This window comes from Vulpes lagopus, chromosome 2, assembly GCF_018345385.1.
Source record: "Vulpes lagopus strain Blue_001 chromosome 2, ASM1834538v1, whole genome shotgun sequence".
NCBI classification, from domain to species: domain Eukaryota; kingdom Metazoa; phylum Chordata; class Mammalia; order Carnivora; family Canidae; genus Vulpes; species Vulpes lagopus.
The window spans coordinates 95,620,037-95,634,722 of record NC_054825.1 but is presented as its reverse complement, the minus strand read 5'-3'; the positions used below and the strand labels follow the sequence as shown (position 1 = coordinate 95,634,722).

The window sequence follows — 14,686 nt, the reverse complement described above, 5'->3', positions numbered from 1 at the left end:
CCAGGCTGAAAGAAATTGCTAAAACTATTGATAAAGTAGAATACAGAAGAGTTTTAAAATTTGGTACATACGAAAAAAAAACCCCATAAAATTCTAAGATAAACCACATTCTGAGATAAATCTCTGCAACCTCTATGCAATTATGATTACTTTATTTAATACATAAAGAGCTCTTAAAAAGCAACTGCGAGTAGTCTGAGACCAACAGGCAAGTACCATGAATTGGCAATACAGAATTATAAATATTAAAAGCCACAAATACAAAATTATGTAGCCCAGTAATCTAAGAAATCTAAATCAAAGAATGATGAAATACTGTTTCTCAAACATGACATTTTCAAATGATAAAAATGTATAATAATCAATAATAATATGGCTAAGGTTTCAACCCAATAAAAAATGATTAGAAATTAAATTAGGATGCTAAACTAAGATAGACTACGTCTTAGTATTAAAATCATTTTTCGGGACACCTGGGTGGCTCAGCAGTTGAGCATCTGCCTCTTGGTCAGGGTGTGATCCTGGAGTCCTGGGACAGAGTCCCACATCAGGCTCCCAGCATGGAGCCTGCTTCTCCCTCTGCCTGTGTCTCTGCCTCTGTGTCTTTCATGAATAAATAAATAGAAACTTAAAAAATATTTTTTAAATCATTTTTCAAATGATACCTGAGACAGCCTTCCCTTTATTCGTTCACAGTGGCCTAAGAGATTCGTGCACACGTACAAAACAAATATTCTTACATATAAATTATTTTTAAAGAAATACATTGCAGTATTAGAAATTGTAATGTAGACAATTTTAAACTTCTAGATCTGCTTCAATGTTCTCCAAGTTTCCTCAATTCCGTATGAGTAATTTTCCATCAGAAAAGTTTTGAAAACTTTAGGATAAACACGACTTATCCACTATCCGTAAGACTACCTTAAATCTGTAAAGTTGTTTTAGAATTTACAAAACAACCTAATAAGTATTATCCCATTTCACACCTACTACCACCCTGTGAGAGAGAGGCCAGCACCACTTTACAGAAGAAATGGCTTCTCTTAAACTAAAATGACCACACTTCTTTATGTCTTCCAGGGTAGGGCAGAGGACAGGCTTCACCCTAGTTGCAGGCAATTCTAAGGTCCCTAAACAAAATAAACTTTTTAATTATAAACATGCCCTACAGACAGTTCTAAACAACGTGAGCGGTAAAACACTCCTTCCTAAATATATCTCTGGTCTAAGTTGTACTTTACTGCTGAGTTTTAATGGTATGTGCATTCACTTCCAATTAGCATCTTGTTATTACCTGTCCTTTTAATAAGCGCTGTGTTCTGCGTGAGAGTTACCAGACAACTCCTGGTTCTACAGTTGGCACCAACCCACAGACTTGGTTTACAAGAGTCCTTTCCTAGAATAAGTGTGTAAAAGTTGTCTCATCTTTCTTACGGTATGAAGATATATTCCTTAACAGCAGGTTTGAAATAAACAATGATAGAAATATGATTTGGAAAACCAAAGAAACGAAACTTAAAGTACTTAATTCTATTATTCCTTTGTGACCACTCTGAGTTTTTGTGTTGAAAATTCAAAAACAGTAAGACAGCACAAACTGCAAAGTTTAATACCATAATTTGGTTAAGTACGAATTTTATGTCATAGATAAAATATGTTTACTAGGTTTGAATACTTTAAAATTAAAATGCATTCCTTGTTTAATTGTTAATTGCTTGAAAACGAAAGGAGAAATCAAGGAAAAAGTTACTGTGTATCATCCCATGATTGTGACTTACGATAATTCTGTCAAATAGAAGTAGGGTACTAGAAAGTTCTATACTCTGACACCTCTAGTCTTACTGTAAAGTTATAAGTTCTAGGGACAACATCTTAAAACTTGGAACCACCGTTCGTTATGATTTGTGTAAACAAAAAATACATACCAATGTTTTCCTTATCTTTTGGACATGTTCCAAATGATGTAGGTCTTATTCTGTTTGTATTTATGATTTTATGGAAACCTAACAGTCAGGTTTTTAGAGCTCATCAGACCATTTATTTCAATTAGCAGCAGTAATGAAATCTCTTTAAACTATTAGATGTCACTTAGTCCCTACGTAAGACAGATAGTATCCTTAATGCTTTCTGGCATGATCCACAGTTGTTTATCCTTAATAGTTTTTATATTGACTAAAAACAAGAATTTCCTTCCTATCCCTCCCAGGCCCCCCAAGTCCAAATCAGTGGGTGATCTGAAATGTTTAATTATAAACATTTCAGTTTTTTCATAAAACTTCGAAAATAACTGTTAAAAACCTGTCAACTCAAGTTCAGGCAGTAGTAATAATAAGCCAAGGCCTCGGTGCTTGTTCTAACCCTACACAGGCTGTTACCTTCAGAGGCTATAACCATCGTGGTTCCTGGGGTATTTTCCCTTGCTATGGGCAATGTTCTTCCAAATACCTCAGGATATCCTTATCTATTTCAAGGACCAGCCGTGGTCAAGTCCATGTCATCTGACTCACCTTACTTTAAGAAAATTCATCTCAAAAAATACTCTACTCCCAGTAAACTGGGACCGAGAGCCATTGTATAATCTAAAAGAAGAACATTTTTATCAAAAACTTAAATTCTTCTTCTTCTTCTTTTTCTTTTTCTTTTTTTTTTTTTTTTTTGTCATAACGGTGCCTTAGACAACTACCTAAAAGCATACAAAGGTTCATAAGGGCATTCTTAACACTGGTGCCCCTACCTTTAACATCTTCTTTGCACTCAAGAATGAGAGGGGAAATGACAACTCTGACTTCTCTAAGATTGAGAAGACAAGCATATAGCAGAGCTTTTCTAAGAACAGCAGGACAAGTAAAGGAAAAGCTATAGGAACACTAGGAGAATATCCAAATCCAGATTAACCCTTCGAGGGCTGCATTTACTAATATCTATGCACGGTTTACTTAACTCCTCCCCTCTATGGCCACAAGCAACTTTACACTAATTATCTATCGGAAGAGTCCCTGACTAGCGGCCTTGTGCTCTTTGCAACTATGTACGGAATTGACGTTCGTGTTTTACAAAGCTTTGTTGAGGCATTCCATACTTAAGACTTGGATACACAGAAAGAGCATATTTTTAAAGGTTTCAAAAGTAGGAAAAGGATTATAAATGTCATTAAATTTAAAACCACTTTAGAAGTCATACCAAGAAAAAAATACTCATTTTGTTGTCAGATTCTGTCTTCTTTTTCATACTTTATTGACTGTCACTACTCAAAATTGTCAGATTTCATTCTAAATCACTTTAGGTGTTTACCCCAAACCCAATCCACCTCAAGAGAATGAAGCCTTGCCACCACTGCATATGTTCTAGTGTTCTCTAGGCCCTAGAGCTTCAGAAATGTTTTGAGTAACAGAAACGCTGTGATCTACCAAGTAACTGATTTGAAGATTATAACCTAATTTTGAAAGTCTAAATTCCAAAGTGCTTATATTTTTAAAAATTATTTTCATTATTGTATCCTCAGGCAAGAAATGACTGGGCAACATTTGTAGTAAAAATCTGCCACTAATTACCAAATACCTCTATTGTCAGGAACAAAACCTGAGCCAATGGACTTTTCTGTACAAAGCTGACGTAAGACCACTATGATGGAGCCCGGAATAAGCTGAGCAAGATTAGCTATGTCCTATTAGGATCTAACATAGGTGAGCACTCACCACAAGCCAGGCTATGCATCTGGCCAAGGCTATTTGCTCAATGCCTCGATATGCACCAAGCAAGGCCACCAGTATACCTTCACTGTCCCACCTCCAGGAGGTGCATCAACTCTCCAGTCTATGTCATGATTTAGTTCACAGGGTTCTTGATCACCTTTGCCTTCCACTGGTCCATTACATTGATGAGATTATGCTGCTTGGACCTAGTGAACAAGTAGCAAGTACTCTAGACTTAAAGCTAAGAAATTTGCATATCAGAAGGCGATACCTCTGACTCAAATTGAGGGGCCTTTTACCTCAATGGAATTTTCAGGAGCCCTGGGGTGGGGGGCAATATTGAGATATCCTTTCTTAAGTGAGGGTAGGTTGTTGCATCTGGCCCCTCCTAAACTCCAAAAAGAAGCACAACCCCTACATGGGCCTCTTTGGACTTTGGAGGCAACCTATCCCTCACTGGAGGTGCTACCCTAAACTATTTACCAAGACACTAGAAAAGCTACTAGTTTTGAGTTCAGCTCAGAACAAGAGAAGGCTCTGTTTCAGCTGTGCTGCCACTTAGGGCCACTTGTTCCGACAGATACAGAGATGGCCTTTGGAGGTTTCGGTGGCCCCTACAGGTAAATCACAGTGCAGGCCCTTAGGATTTTGGAGGAAGATCCTAGGAACACCTTAACTCTGAACTTGTAGCTTCCAGAACTGTGTGAGAATCAGTTTCTGTTGTTTTATACACCTACTCTGTGGTACTTTATGACAGCAGCCCTAGGGACCTGATAGAAATTATACCTCATCTAATCTCCACAAGAACCTTCCATAAAGCAGTTGCTAGCACTGTCCACTTTTTGCAGGAGGCCGAGGTGACCCAGCACGGAGCAGAGCTGGGACCTGACCTCTCTGCAGTCTGGTTCTGAGCCTGAGCTCTCAACCACCGCAGCCCGGTGTGGGCAGAGGACCCCCGGCTGCACAGCACACTCCCCCCCGGTGAGCTCCACGAGCCACCCTCATGCACAGGAAGGGTGACCGCCTCATGTGAGAGCCTGGCCCCTTTCTGCCCACAGCACACTGCTGCTGAGCCCAGGTTTGGAGCGTGGGAAGAGCAAGTGACGGCTAGTGTGTGATTGGATGGCTGCCGGCGATGCCCACGAATACCTGGTATTTCATGATGATGGATTGATTTCGTTTCATGGCAGCCAGCCCACAAGCAGGGCCTAGACTTGCACGCCCCCGATGATGAGCACCTTCTGAAATTTTGCACCCCAGTCCTGGCTATGCTCCAGAAGTCTGCTTTTTGTTTTGTTTTGAAGATTTTATTTATTTGACAGAGATCACAAGTAGGGGGAGCAGCAGAGGGAGAAAACACTCCCCATCGAGCAGGGAGCTGAGCTAAAGGTAGACACTGAATGGACTGAGCCCCCCACGTGCCCCCGAGGTCTGCTTTGTAAATGACCTGCCCAACTAGCATTTTTTTAAAAAAAACATTTTATTTATTTATTTATGAGACACACAGAGAAAGAGGCAGAGACATAGGCAGAGGGAGAAGCAGGCTCCATGCAAGGAGCCCGATGTGGGACTCGAGCCCGGGGAATCCAGGATCATGCCATGGGCCAAAGGCAGACACTCAACCGCTGAGCTACACAGGTGTCCCCCAACTAGCATTTTAATTCCCAGTTCCTCTTCGGTAGTACTTGATGAATAAACATACTTTGATTTTAAATGTCATCACTGATAATCTTCATTCATGTTTTGACTGAAGCTGATCTTTTTTCTTTTTTTTTGACATTCGAAACAAATACAAACACAAAATTCACCAACCCTTGGCATTTGTGGAAACAACACTCAACTGTTTTGTTTGTTTCTTTCAAAAAGTAGACTGCCACATGTGGTACCTCATTTGTATGTGTCCAGGGTCTTGGAAGCTTGACTACCCTACTTTCTCCTACAAATGGACCTTGTGAGCTTGTTTGGAGGATCTAGCAGAGGAATACAGCTCTTCCCCTTGACCAAAGAATGGTCCTCCTCTACTGGGGAAGGTCACCCTCTTAGACTGAGTGCACAGCTTTGGGAGAGATGCACATGGAAGGGGTAAGGGGACACTCACCTTGCCTGCCAGATCAACTGAATCAACCCCGATGATCAATAGGGTGACAAATTGGGGATCCCTGGGTGGTTCAGCGCTTTGGCACCTGCCTTTGGCCCAGGGTGCCATCCTGGAGTCCCTGGATCAAGTCCCGCGTCAGGCTCCCAGCATGGAGCCTGCTTCTCCCTCTGCCTGTGTCTCTGCCTCTCTCTCTCTACGTCTATTGTAACTAAATAAATAAAATCTTAAAAAAGAGAAATAGGGTGACAAATTGTGGAAGGAGCCTCGGTGTCCATCGCAAGATGAATGGATAAAGAAGAAGTGGTCTATGTATACAATGGAATATTACTTGGCCATCAGAAAGGGCGAATACCCACCATTTCCTTCAACATGGATGGAACTGGAGGGTATTATGCTGAGTGAAGTTAAGTCAATCGGAAAAGAACAAACATTATATGGTCTCATTAATTTGGGGAATATAAAAAATAGTGAAAGGGAATAAAGGGGAAAGGAGAGACACTGAGTGGGAAATGTCAGACAGGGAGACAGAGCATGAAAGACTCCTAACTCTGGGAAACAAACAAGGAGTGGTGGAAAGGAAGGTGGATGGGGGGATGGGGTGACTGGGTGCTGGGCACCGAGGGGGCACCTGACGGGATGAGCACTGGATATTATGCTATATATTGGCAAATTGAACTCCAATAAAAAATATACAAAAAGAGACAAACAAAAGTGTCTGAAAAGAATGAACAAGATAAAATGTCAGAGACAAACGTAAATTCCACAAGTTTACAATAACAGGAGCTGGAAAAACCTAGCCTGATAATGGCATGTGTAATAAATCTGTAGTATTTAGTTGTCTATAAGCTCAGGATGAACTACCTCTGAGACACAGCCTCCTGAGATAGCCATGATGGCATCAGGCTGATGCATATGAAAGCAATATCTAGATCAGGGGAGGAGATCCCTTTTTTCCTCTTCTGTGCTCTCAGAAGACAACTGGATTATGCTCTTGATTTACTAGGAGTAACTGGTTTTTTTAGGAGTAATATCTAGTAGCAGTAATAATTTTTTATGTAGCATTTTATCATTTGTAAGTTTTCTGTGTGCAATATTTTATTTGCCCTAAATAGAAACTTCACTTCCCTGCAAAAAAAAAACAAAATAGGGTGCCAAATGTCACAGCCAGATCACCCTTCACATCCCACATTCAACTGTTATGTGGTACCACCACTGCACATCAGATACTGGGTTAGGCCCTGAACGTACACATCCATTGATTATAAGCAGGAACCGTGTCTATCTGGTTCACTGCAGTAACCCCAGGGCCTAGCTGTTGAAGAAGGTCAGGGAGGGAACGTGACCACCCATTGACCCAAGAGCTGGACTCCAGCCATCAGAGGCTCCTCGCCTCTTCCCCTGTTCTTGGAATGAATGCTACTCCCACTGTTCCCACACTGGGAGGACTTCAAGAATGCAGCCTTGAGAGAGGAACATGTCACTGAGATCATCTGAATGATATACATGACTTTACCCTGTTAAAACCTCTATAGAAACCTTTACAATTCGGGCAGGCAGGTGCAGAGAGCTACTCACTGTGTAGCCTCCCAAAACAAGCCTCACATGTCAGGTCCCTTGCTCATCAAACCCGCCACCAATCTGGCCTGGTCCACCCCCTCTGGTCCTTCTCTCCCCTCTGTGTATGGGGGCCAGCTTCCAGTTTCACCTAAGGGACTCTGAGGGTATGAACCAACACTGGTACAAGGTCCACGTGTCATGCTCCTTCAGCAGACAGATGGGCAGATGGATGGACAGCTGGCTGGCTAAGTCCACATGTTGGAAACTCTCTGGAAAGTAAACTATAAAGAGCCTGAGGGAAGTCATCTCCTCCCGGCCCTTTCCTTCCACCACGGTCCAATCAGGGACTAAACACAGAGAAGCCTAGAAGGATCTTCATTTGCCTAGGCTGAGGGTCCTTGAGGATGTTGATTTGAGTTGGGAAAATTGAACTTCGCTGGCTTCCAATCTATCCCTGGTAACCCCATGGAGGCAGAGGAATGTGGGGGAGGGAGATCTGTTGTCATCTCAGCTCTGCCAGGACCCAAAGCAAAACTCCAAAGTTGCCTTCCCTAACCTCTGTCTCTCTAAATACTTCTATATCCTCACCCTGGCCCTCACGCCACCTCTGTCTCCATATTCCTTCATCCCCAGCCGTGTCTCTGGAGCATCCATTAGCAGACCTACTACCCTGGGAGTTTTGTTACATGATTACATTCACGGCGTTGAGGTGTGAAGGAAGCCTAACGCCCTTACAGCATTATTTATTTATTTATTTATTTATTTATTTATTATTAAATAAGTTTCTACTAACTCAAACAGTTTTAGCTGGTAAGGTACGGCAAGCACATACGTTCCAAGTGAAGAAGTCGAGAGGCCTGCCCCATCTTCTCCCCCCTCGGGCCTGCTTTGCGCCTTCCAGGCTGGCGCCCAACAGAGAACCTTCAGAGCCCACGCCCTTCCCACCTGGCGCACCGCACTTCCTAGCGCTGCCGAACCACGCAGGACTTGAGCAAATCTCACGCAGAGCTGCAACCTGCACCAGGTACACACGAATGATGATGGCACCTTCTACACATGTATAGGCACGTACGTCCTATAAGAACTGCGGGGTGCGGTTTACGTTTAGGCACAGCCGTATGCACCAGGTCATAGCACCCAGTACTTATGAACACAGCCTTCTCCATAAACCTCTAAACCCTCCACTCCCCCCCCACACTAGTATCAGATGGTCAAACAGAGACATGAGGACTCCTCCATGTGACCCCCACCTCGCCCATCCTTCCTCTGCTCTCTCACCCTGGAGGAGGCACCCCTCCGCCACTAGCAGCAAATCCACGTTCTCCTTCCAGTGCTTCGGGTACAATTCCCTCCCACTTCCTCCAAGACCTTGACCTGTGGGATGTCCCCTTTCTCGGGCTCCTACCATCAACACTTAGACATGTTCCAGTTCCTCTCATCCTAAAAAAAAACAAAAAACAAAAAAAACCCACATATCTCCACAAAATCCTTCCCTTGCCTTAGTCTCCCTTCCCCTCCAGCTGTAGCCACAGTTGTCTTCTCAGCCAAACCTCATTAGAAAGTTGTCAGTGATACATCCAGACGATGGAATGTGTTTCAGCGCTAAAGAGAAATGAGCTGTCAAGCCATGAGGTGACATGGGGGAACCTTAAATGCACACTGCTAAGTGAAAGAAGCTGATCCAAAAGAACTACATACCGGATGCTTCCAACTGTAGGATGTTCTAGAAAAAACTATCGAAACAGGAAAAAGATTAGTGGTTGCCAGGGGTTCTAGGGAGGAGGAACACGAGAGGATTTTCAAGGGAATGAAAATATTCTGTATGTTTATACCTGAAGGTAACATCTTTCTCCCCAAATGTGCTCTTCTTTTGAGTCCCTTACCTCGTCAGAGAATAGCATCATAATCATAACCCAGACATCTGCACGTCATCCCGACCTTTCTCCTTGCACCCCGGGCATCCACACAGTCATCCATTCCACCTCTCAGTTACCCCCACGGCTCCACCCCCACGGCCACACAGTCCAGGCCACCAGCAAATCCCTCCTGACTCGGCAACAACCTAGCTGTTCGCCCTGCCCCTGGTCAGGATCCATCAACAGCCCCCCTCTCAAGATACACTCCAAATTCCTAAATATGAGTTCAAAGCCATCCAGGACCAGCCACTGCCTGTCTCTCCATCTCTTGCCTTTCCCTCCAGGCATTCTGTGCTTCAGCCAGACTTAATCCCCTTAAATTCCCGTTGCCCCATTGCATGCTCAATTCCCTGGGATCTTGACCTTTGCACATACTGTTCTGTCTAGAATATTCTTCCCCTTAGGATCCTGCTCTTCCTCAGTCCAAACCCTCCCAAACTTCAGTTCTCTGACCAAATGCCAAGTTCTAGAAAGCGTGCCCTGACCCACCTCCCTGCAAATGCAGTTGGATGCACCTGTCCATGGCATCATGTACTCCCCACCAGAGCAATCATCACACTTTAGCATTACTGTTCATTCCATTTTATGTCTTCCCTGCTTCACCTCAAGTTCCTGGAGGGCAGGGCTTCCGCAACTGGCCAAGCAGAGTAATCTAGAGCCTAGAAGCTGGAAGGGAAGCCAGGTGAAGTACTGAGATGGTATGTATACAGTTGTATCTAATCCCTACCCCATGAAAACACTGCCCATTCCACTAATCACAGCAGTCACAGAAGCTAAATACAGGACAGAAAAGGGACTCATCCAATCGCTTCTTGATTGCAAGCAGTGTTCTTTCCAAGCTCCTGTTTTCTAAAGCTGCAGACCTGCTTTGGAAAACAAAGAACTTACTTTGAACTTAGCTTTTAATTACTGTCTTTGGAAAACAAAGCAAAACTTACCTTTTACTTACACTGTAATTCACCTAAGAAGGGAAGGTGGCAACAGCTGGTAAGATGAACCCAGAACAGCAGCACAGTACCCCAAACTTTAACTGTTCCTGAAGCAAATCCTATAATCCTAAGGTCCTTTCTGGTGATTCTTGGGAAAACTCTTCAATTTACTTTCCTCTGTAAGGATTTGCTATTCCCGCCTTGATCATCCATAGTATAAACCTGCTTTCAAGCCATCTACTATTCTCGCCAAAATACCAAAACAAAACAAAACAAAAAAACCACCACCAACAAAAAAACCACAGGGATCAAGGATGCAAATGGCCATAAATGAAATGCGAGGCTCCCTCGAATAAGGAGAATCCCAAAAGCACTTAATGAACACCTGCTCATTCTGATCATGACACAGCCACGGAGCCTCGAGACACTATAATGTGGATCCTATTTTACAGAAAGGTCCTAGTGCTATCTGCCCAGGAACAAGCTGCGTCAGAAGACAATTCTTAAATAATTTAAAACCCAAAACTGTAGAGGCAACGCACACAGAAGCAACAAATCCAGAATGACCAACGTGATCTGGCTCTACAGACCTGCGTGCGTTAAAATTATGTTCCAGTTCTGACTGCAGGCTTTTCTCGTAACAAATATATAAAAGTGCAGGAACAGAACTTTTTTTTACAGTTCAGTTTGTCATCTCTATTTTTTTGGCCCCCAGGCGGAGCGTCAGTGGAGGTACGACAACACCTCTGCCCCCACTTTATTCTTTCATCAAGTCAAGAACCAGAATTAAATGTGTACGGAAAGCAAATGGGATGTACCTTCATTACCAAACGCTGTTATGGGATTTGTACAGAAGTTGGCGGAAAGAATCACGTAGACGGAAAATAAGCAGTACTATGACACGGGGTGGAATTTTCACTTGCTCAAATACTACACATTGATCTGGGCAGGAGGGTACAGTCTGAAGCCGACACCCACACATTTCATGTCCATACAAGAATCTTTCTCGGCTTCTAAGTTTGAGATCTGTGCCTGTGTTTTTAAGTATCAGACCCAAACGTGACACTTCCTGCACTCAGCTCTCCTCTGCAGCCCACCAGTCGCCTCTGCCCTCTTGCCTGGACACAGCCCTGTTCCTGAAGGACCGGCAAGCCCTGGTGACACGCCTTGTTCTCTGTATCTCCTCCTGCCCAGGCCTTGACCTGTGCCCTCACCCTGTGCCCACGCGCTCACGTCTTCTCCACCCACCCGCACCCAATTCACTTCCCGCGATGTACATCACCGGGGCCGGGCGCCCTGAGCTCCTCTGGCCTGCTCTCTCCGGGACCGCACCTTCAGGGGCCCAGCCCGCTCTCCGGCCAGCCTTAACCACCTCCACCTCCACCCCCACCTGCCTGGGAAAAGCTCGCTTTCCTCCCCATTCCCCCGCGGGAGGCACACATCAGGAACCCAGAGCGGGTAACCGGGAATTTGTGCTTAATTTGAGGCAAACTGTCCTTCAGACCTGCCCTGTTTATTTTCATAAGACACATTTATACTCCCAAGCAGGTTACCCGAATTGCCTCTCTCTCTCTTACAAGATGACATACGGATAATATGAAACCCTTCGTTTTCATCTATCTTATCCACTTTTTACCAAGTTTTTGCTTGCCTTTCCTTAAATCCGGACATCATGACCTTTACTTAAGAATATAAAGCAAATCAAGTGATGCAAAACTTTTAGATGATCCGTGTTTCTGGGTCCGGGAGCTGTGGGGACAGCTGCCCCCCGACCCCCATCCCCAGCTGCAGCTTCTTTGCCACCGTCTCCCTCTGGGCTTCTCTATAGGATTTCCAGCTGGGAGGGAGGAGGGGGCTCCATTCCCTGGGTAACAAGGAGCAGGCTTGGGGATTGCCTGTACTGCCTACTTTTCCCTTTGAAGACAGGACCCTCTACCTGGATGCATCCAGAAACCCAAACTGGGCAGAGTCAGCTGGAGGGCGAGCTTTTGTATGAAAACCAGACTTTCTGTTGCTTATTTACTCCTCGCCCAGCTCCGTATTTCAGCCTTCCTCACAGAGCAGTTGCCATAACCCCTGGGCTCCTTCTGTGGCTTCCGCCCCAGGGAATTCCTCTCTGGCCACTGAAGCTCTCACTTCTTTGGGCTGTGCTCTCTGTTTCCATACGTGAGTCGACTCAGACTTTCCAGAACTCCCAGCTGTACCTGCTTCGTCTCATCTGGATTAACAGCAAACCCAACTGGTGACCCAGCAAAGACCTGGGCAGGAGACCCTTACTGGCCCCACAATCTCCAGGGTCTTTAGCACTGATCACCTCCCTGCACTTAAGTCGAAGAAACTCGCCCCAAGCGGACGCTTAACTTTCCCCCCAGGATGTCCCTGTCAGCGGTTCACTTTCCAAATCTGCGGCGGTGCCGGGATGCGACTCCGGGGAACTGAGAGCACCAGGGCGTGAGTTTTCAGAGTTGGCCAATTTCCCTTTTGGAAGTTTCTCAGAAAGACAGAGAGGAGAACAGGAGAAACCAGAGAGCGAGAGCGGGGCGGTACTCCCCATCCACCCGGGCCCCCTTCGGACCTGGACCCCGCTGGGCAGGCACGTGGACCGGCCTCTGCTCGCGAGGCAGCGGCGCGCTCCGGTGCTTGGCAGGTGAGCTCGGGAGCCCAAGCGCGGGCTCGGTCCTGGTTTAGCACCGACACCTGGGCGTGGGGACCCCGTCGTGGCGACCGCAGGTGACACCAGGAAGGAAGGACTGAAGAGCGAATACAGAAGGGGCAGGCGGAGAAGAGGCCCTCCGGTGCCCGAGGCCCCTTGCCCCCGTCGTCGCTGGAAGGGGCGCCGCGCCCTGCGCCCCGCGCCCCGCGCCCTGCACCCTGCGCCCCGCGCCCTGCGCCCTGCACCCCGCGCCCTGCACCCTGCGCCCTGCACCCCGCGCCCTGCACCCTGCGCCCTGCACCCCGCGCCCTGCACCCCGCGCCCTGCACCCCCTGCACCGCCGCTTACCTTGCGGGAGTACGGGGGCTTGCTCAGGTGGATGCCGTCGCGGACCAGCTTGTCCCTGATCATGATCTTCAGCTTCAGCTTGGGGTAGCTCACCAGCTCCCTGCTGCGGGGGTCCCCGCGGGGGCCCGGGGCCGCGCCGCCGCACGGCTCCCCCCGGCGGCCGGAGGGCACCGCGACCGCGACCGGGACCGGGACCGGGACCGCGGGCGGCGGCGGCGGCTGCGGCTCGAGCGTGAAGTAGAGGCCGGCGGCGGCGGCGTCCTGCTCCCGCAGCCGGCGCACGGCCCCCAGGATGCGGCGGCGGTGCGCGGGCGCCAGCACCCCGATGGCGTCCAGGTCCGGGTCCCCGATCTGCTTGCACACCTCCAGGTCGTCGTAGCCGTTGTCCACGAAGGACTCGGCGTACTGCGCGAGCTGCAGCGCTCTCAGCCACTCGTAGACTACGTTGGTGCCCATGGCCGGGCCGGCGGCACCAGCTCCCCAAGTTTGCAGCCTCCTGCGCGGGGGCGGGGACCGCGAAGTTTGCCGCGGAGGGGCCGGGCGAGGGCCGGCGCGCGACGGGGGCGAGCGGGAGGGCGGCGAAGGGAAGTCCCCGAGCAGCCGGAGCTCGCGGGCTGGCGGCTGGGCGAGCCGCTCCGCGCCGCCCCTGGATGCGCCGCCGCCGCCGCCGCCGCCGCCGCGGGGAGGGAGGGGGGCGGGGGAGGGGGGAGGGGGCGGGGGAGGGGCGGGGCCGGCTCGGCCGCGGGACGCGCGCGGGTCAGGGGCGCGCGGGGCCGCCCCCGATGCGCTGCGCCCGGACCCGCCGGGGAGCGAGCGCGGGTCGCTGCGGTCCTCGGGGCGGGGCGGGGCGGGGCTCGCGCGGCCACCTCGGGGCGCTCCAAGGAGCTGCCGCCGCCGCCCGGCTCCGCCTTCCCGGGCCCCGAGTCTGCGAAAGTTGGAGACGGGGTCGTAGGTCCGGCCGCGCTGGGCGCGCTCCCCGCGGTCCCCCCCCCCCCCCCCCGCCGGCTCCTCCGCTCGCAGGGTGGCTGCCGCCGCTCCGACCTGCACCGCGGGGACCCGGAGTCGCCCCCTGGCGCCTGCCGTCCGGGGAGCGGAGTCCGTGGGGCCTCCCGGGCTTGCTCGGGGCCTGGGCGCGGGGCCCGGGCGGCAGGTGCCGCGGACCGAGAGCCCCGCCTGGAGCCCGTCCCCCGACCCCGGCCCCCCTCCCGGGGCGTGGAGACCCCGCGCGCGGGTACGTGGTGCGGCGAGCCCCCGGCCCCCGGGCCGCCAGGACCTGCGCCGGCCCCCAGGAGCCCGCACCCCGCAGGCGGGCAGCTGCGCACTTCAGACTCGCTTCCAGAACTGCGCATTTCGCTCTTTTTTTTTTTTTTTTTTGGCAAAGGTGTGTTGGGGGGGGGTCCTCTTTCCCTAAATCAGAAGAGCTTAACCCCTTTAGGGACACAGGCCCCTTAAAGAACCAAACAACTGCTTTCACCCCTTCCCCCCCCCCAGCA

The 14,686-nt window shown here is 48.8% G+C and overlaps 1 protein-coding gene across 3 annotated transcripts in view; it reads right to left on the bottom strand.

Moving 5' to 3' along the window:
- SAMD5 (sterile alpha motif domain containing 5) overlaps positions 1 to 14,402 on the bottom strand; it is a 426,977-nt gene extending 412,575 nt beyond the window's left edge. Inside the window, exon 1 of one of the 3 annotated variants that reach the window (XM_041745579.1) lies at positions 13,194 to 14,402. In XM_041745579.1, coding sequence (XP_041601513.1) covers positions 13,194 to 13,649 — 456 coding nt within the window. In that variant the 5' untranslated portion in view covers positions 13,650 to 14,402. The remainder of the gene's footprint in view (positions 1 to 13,193) is intronic. The other 2 variants (XM_041745581.1, XM_041745580.1) reach the window with 2 other exon arrangements.
- Positions 14,403 to 14,686: the final 284 nt, after the last annotated feature.